General features: G+C 47.3%; 1 protein-coding gene across 1 annotated transcript in view; it reads left to right on the top strand.

The window, feature by feature from the left end:
* The first annotated feature begins 5,134 nt into the window (after positions 1-5,134).
* The window catches only part of CPD (carboxypeptidase D), a 58,482-nt gene continuing 57,616 nt past the window's right edge, over positions 5,135-6,000 (top strand). Inside the window, exon 1 of the mRNA XM_006185045.2 lies at positions 5,135-5,939. Coding sequence (XP_006185107.2) covers positions 5,209-5,939 — 731 coding nt within the window. The 5' untranslated portion in view covers positions 5,135-5,208. The remainder of the gene's footprint in view (positions 5,940-6,000) is intronic.

Below are 6,000 nucleotides of genomic sequence, written 5' to 3'. Positions count from 1 at the left end.
GGTCAAGGGACAAAGAGAAACCAGGTGCTTGGTGACCATTTAGCCACAGGATAAAGGTACGCCTCTATCCAGACTTCTCCTTTGGTCTTCTCAGTTATATGAGCCAATAAATCCCATTTATTATTCAAGCTAGAATGAGTCAGGTTTTTTGATATGTACAACTAAAAGTAATTGATACCTGCTTCTCTCCCTCATTTCCTCCTGAGACTAGAACTGCTGTCCATTTGATGCTGGCAAATAGTGAGTCTTTTGGAAATACAGATCAAATTCTGTCATGGCTTCATGTCTGGGCAGCAGTATGTCTATGCCCTAGAATCAGGCTTGAGTAAAATTAAAATAAAATAGGCCTACCTAATCCAGGGCAAATTTTGAAAGAGATTTCAATAAACATCTTTTATTTCTCTTTGGCCTGGAAAGTTAAAGACTCCAAGAAAGTAAGAATAAACTCTGTAAAAACAAAACCAACAAATAAAAATAAACCCTCTGTTACATGTCTCATTAGCAAGTCTAGATGATGTGTTAAAAAAAAAAAAACTGCTGGTCCCTATTAAGTGTCAATGGCTGAAAATTATTACTCTCCATTTCTCTCCTTCACTCTTTGAGATGATTGTTTCACGTTGTTCTCGATTTCCTCAAACCTTCAACACCTGCTACAACAGTCTTACTCTCAGATGATGGCTTTACTTCTCATTTCATTAAGAAAATAAAAGCAATCAGCAGAGAACATCCACCAGCTCCCATATGTCACCTAATTGTACCTATGCCATACATTCTGCCATTCCATTTGTGACTACAGGTGAAGTGTCTGTGCTCCTACCTAAGACCAATCCTCCACTGATGTATTAGATCCTGTTCCATCTTGACTCCTCATATTCACAGGCTTGGCTCCAGCAATTCTCCCCACCTCTAATGCATTGTCAAATTTTCCCTCTTTACTAAATCATTCCCATCAATATATAAACAACCTGGAATTCCTCCCATCTTAAAAAAACCCAAAGCCCTCCAAACTCTCTTGGCTTTCCTTCCCTATTCAGTGTTGTCCCATTTTTTACTCCCTTTACAGACTCCTCAAAAGAATTATTTCCCCAACTCCACTTTATCACCTTCTAGTCTCTCCTAAACCCACTCCCTTGAGGTTTTCCCTGCACCATTCCATCATAACTGCCCTTATAAAGGTCATCAGTAACTTCATCATTGCTTGGTTTATTTGTGGGAGAGGGCGAGCTGTGAGTTTCTCTACTCCACCACCTTGTCTCCTGCTCCTCTGCATTGCTAAATCCAATGGTCAATTCAATTTAGTCCTTATCTCAAAGAGATTTTCTCTAGTCTTCCATGCTTTGAATACTGGCAAGGCCATCTACCTAGTCAGGCTCACTAGTTTGTGAAAGTCATCTTTTATTTCTTCTTCTTCCCTTGTACCCAAGCAGTTGCTAAATCTTGTCAATCTAATAACCCAAATATTTTTCTAATTTTTCTTCTCCTTTCTGTCCTCACTAATCTAGCCAGAATCAGTTCTTGTCTGGGTGGGAACTGATTTTTAGTCTGCCCCACACAGCCCCTGGAATTCTCTTGCTAAAACACAGGTATGAGCCACACCACTCTCTTCATAAACAGCTGTCTGTGTTCTTCATTTGCTGCGGAATAAAGCAAAACCACCTTAACATGATATTTAAAGCCTTCCATCATCTGGCACTATCCCGCTTTCATAGCCATGGCTCCTGCTGCTCCTCCCAACACAGCTTATATTCCAGCCACCATTGACTACATGCCTCTGTCCCTCTATCCTCACTGGCCTCGCTGCCCTTTCCTCCATTGTTTTTTTTCCTGAACAGAAAAAAATACAGGAAAAAAAAACCAAACTAAAAATGATGATTTCTGAAAGTCTGTTATATGATAAGTATCAAATATTCCATTAAATATTATACATGGATTATCTCATTTAATTCTCAGAAAAATGAAATAACTTCCCCCAAGTTAAAACAGCTAGAAAAGGGTTGTTCTAGAATTTGAACTCAGCCAAAGCTCATGATCTAACAGTATTTATGAAATTTTCTCTGACTCATCACAATTAGTTGCTTTTTTCTCTGTGTTCTAACAGCAGGGTTTTTTCGGTTTTTGGTTTTGTTTCATTTTGGTTTTTTTTTTAGTTCACTACAAAAAAAGCAGTTTTTTCTTTTTTTATAAGCATACGGACTCTGAAGCCAGACTCCTTGGGTCTGAGTCCTAGATCTGTGGCTTGCTAGCTGTAAGATCTTGTGCCTCAGTATTTTTATCTTTGAAATGGGAAAGATAATAGTACCTACTTCAGGACTGTTGTGAGGATTAGACTTATCAACCAGTGTAAAGGGTTTAGCACAGAACCTGTTACATAGCACCGGCCCTGTGGACACATTCTAGCCTGTCTGTGTTCTATCTTCCTCACCAGACGCTGTCTCCTAGGAGAGGGAAATCCTTCATTCATCTTCCAATCCTCCTGCACCCAGCACAGCAGAACTTTCACTGGATGGGTGGTCCTTAAACATGTCAAATTGAATGTGTAAGTCTGTGGGTGTTTCTGCCAGACAATGTGACATTTACAAGTTCACGATCTATGTCATGTATCAATTACCTATGAGTCTTTTCTAAAAAGTGGTTACTGAAGTCAGGCAGGCCATCCAATAGCTCTGCCGTGTTTTAAAAAATCCAGGTCATTACCACTCTGCTTCTGTGAGTAGGAAGCCTTTTCCTAAGTTCTCACACTTGTGAGGCCAAGACTTTCCTTGTGGGAAGGAGAAAAGGGACACCTGTCACAAGGTTCAAGACTTCTCAGGGGCAGCTGGAATTATTTAGTTGGAGATTCCCCTCCAGTAAGCAGTGACTGGGTCGGGAGCTTAGGGTTTCACTTCTAACCACCAGCTCGGAGTACCTGCTTAGGACAGAGGCTTCAGACTTGAAAGAGGCTGCAACTGCAAGGCGGGAGGGCTAAGGATTCCTGGGAGGGTGCTGGCTCAAGTTACATCACTTTATTTCACTGCTCTCATGCTTGTTTATTTATTGCCTCTCTAGGTGGGGCTGCAGGAGTGAGTTGGCAGGAAGAGGTTTCAAAAGAGAGTGAAAATGGTAGAAAAGGAAATATTTGATTAGAGGTTAACATGTCCCCTGGGGCTTCTTTGATTAGGATTATTGTAAAAGTGCACAGTGTAATGATTAAGTACTCCCGTGGGGGAGTGGTCTCTGTGCAGAGTTGGGGCTTTGTTTCTGATGACTTGCAGCTGCTGTGTCTGAGGTGCACTAAACCAAACAAGCATGGGGAAGAGGCGCTCACAGGACCAGTGTGACTGTGCTAAAGTCATCATCTTCACCTAAGCCTGCACTTTCTCCTGTCCTATATCTCAGTGAACACCTGCAAGTTGCTTTGGCTGTAACTTGAAGGCAGCCTACAGTCTTTTCTCTCTGTCACCAGATCTTGTCCACTTTCCCTCCTTAATGTCTTTCAAACCCATTTCCTTCTTTCTGCCTCCACTGACACTGCCCTTGAGGGTTCAGAGCCTCATCTTCTTGGATTATATTATCCTTACAGGTTTCTTGGTCTCAAGTCTTGGACCTTCCACTCCATTCTCCATGTTACTGTCAGAGGAATTTTTCTAAATAGCTTAAAATCCATCAGTGGCTCTCCATGGTCTTATAGATAGAGGTGCTCCCCAGAGCCTGGCTTGTGAGGCTCTTTGGGCTTTGATCCTGCTTTTCTGGCTTGTGTCCTCCACACCTGTGAGCTCCTTCACAATTTTGATCTGCCTGCAGTTCCCAGAATTGCTCTCCAAGCCTTGCAGCCTTTGGTGCTTGTTCCTCCTTCTACCCAGAATTCCTCCCTTCCTCTCCCAGTATCTCTCCTTCTCCTTTACTCCTCCTTGGGCTGAGTGAGGTTTCCCTCACCTGGGCCCCCATATCTCTATTGTACCACTTATCACAAACAGTATCCAGTCTCTAACTGAGCAGAGTGAATTGCTTACCAGCACTTAGCTCTGGCATACAGTAGTTGCTCAATAAACATTTGATTAAAGAATGAATTAACTCTTTCCTATTCATATTAGGGTTCAATCATAGTTCAAGGAAGGAGCCTTCAAACACCTAGCTCTGAAAGAAGGAACTTGAACAGATACTACAATTATGTTGCTTGATGGGTAGAATTTCACACTGGATAAAAGGATTGTGAGGGATTTGTTTTTTCAAGCTAAAGTCACTAAAGCCTACTTTAAAGACCAGTGTAAAGACCTCTTCTCTAGCAGATAAAACATTGTACTTGCCAGATTTGAAGCATTCAGGAATTATTCTCACCAAGCAAGTGTTTCCAGAAATGTCATTCTAAGGCCACAGTTTAACAAACAACTTGCCTAGGAGAGGTGTGGGAGGTGGGCAAGGGAACCATGAAATGAAATCTGCCTACAGAGGTTCTGAGACCAGCACACTGTGAAATAACCTGGGGTAACACCAAATTAATATATCCATTAACACAAAGGGAGCCTACTACAGAGCAGATTTCCACTAAACAAAAAGAAGACACCTTCTTACAACACAAACTAAAAATTGGAAAGAGGTAGTGAGCCCTCAGCCACTCCAAGTGTCCCATTTTCTTCAACCACTTTGCGGAGCGCTGGGCTCAAGCCTAAGAAGGAGGACTGCGGTGGTGCAAGGCAGAAAGGGCTGAGGCGTCCTTTGGCTCGTCCACAGTAGATTCATTCGAACCTTTTGAATTTTTCCGAGTCTTTTGATTCTTTCGAACCTTTTGATTCTTTCGATTCTTGATTCTAAGCGTTAAAGCGCAGCTGGGAAAAGCTGCTACAAAGATGGAAAGAAAGCTAGTAAGAGTACATAGAGAGAAAGGGGTGAGAATTTAAGGGGCAAGCCATAAAGAAGAGACTGAGCGAGTAGAGAAGCGGAGCAAACGCAAAAGAGGAAACGGGGAGGAGGGAAAGAGAGTGACAGGAACCTTGACCAAGGAAGAGAGCGACCAAACTCTCCCCCGACTGGAGGAAGGGAAGCCCAGAGCAGGGATCTGCTGCTTTAAGGACAGCCCCGCCCCCGGCGTGACGCCACAGAAGGCCGGCCCGCGATTGGCTGCGGTCGGAGGGCGGGATGGGGTTGCTAGGAGCGAAGGGGATCCGGCGGGCCCCGGCCGCCTGGAGCGCGGAGCCCCGGGAACGGAGCCGGGGTTAGCGGCGCTGCTGGAAGATGGCGAGCGACTGGGACGCGCGGCCGCCCTTGCGGTCGGGGCGCCTCCCGCTGTTGCTGTGTCTGCTGCTGCTGAGGAGCCCGGCCCGGGCAGCGCACATCAAGAAGGCGGAGGCGACGACGACGACGACGAGCGCGGGCACCGAGGCGGACGAGGGTCAATTCGACCGCTACTACCACGGAGAGGAGCTGGGCTCGGCGCTGAAGGAGGCGGCGGCGGCGGGGCCCCCGGGCCTGGCCCGCCTCTTCAGCATCGGCAACTCGGTGGAGGGCCGGCCCTTGTGGGTGCTGCGCCTCACGGCCGGCCTGGGGCCGCCGCCTCCTGACGGCAACGCGGGGCCCGACGCTGCGGGGCCGCTCCTGCCCGGCCGGCCGCAGGTGAAGCTGGTGGGCAACATGCACGGCGACGAGACCGTGTCCCGCCAGGTGCTCATCTACCTGGCCCGCGAGCTGGCTGCTGGCTACCGCCGTGGGGACCCGCGCCTGGTCCGCCTGCTCAACACCACCGACGTGTACTTGCTGCCCAGCCTCAACCCCGACGGCTTCGAGCGCGCCCATGAGGGCGACTGCGGCCTCAGCGACAGCGGCCCTCCCGGGGCCAGCGGCCGGGACAACAGTCGGGGCCGCGACCTCAACCGCAGCTTCCCGGATCAGTTCAGCACCGGCGAGCCCCCGTCCCTGGACGACGTGCCCGAGGTGCGCGCCCTCATCGACTGGATCCGCAGGAACAAGTGAGTGGCGCCCTCCCTCCACCACCCCCAACTCCATCCGCGTGAGCCTCCTGGGACAGAG

This window comes from Camelus ferus, chromosome 16, assembly GCF_009834535.1.
Source record: "Camelus ferus isolate YT-003-E chromosome 16, BCGSAC_Cfer_1.0, whole genome shotgun sequence".
Taxonomy (NCBI): domain Eukaryota; kingdom Metazoa; phylum Chordata; class Mammalia; order Artiodactyla; family Camelidae; genus Camelus; species Camelus ferus.
Note: the sequence above shows the minus strand (reverse complement) of the source record. Positions and strands in the feature narration are given on the sequence as shown.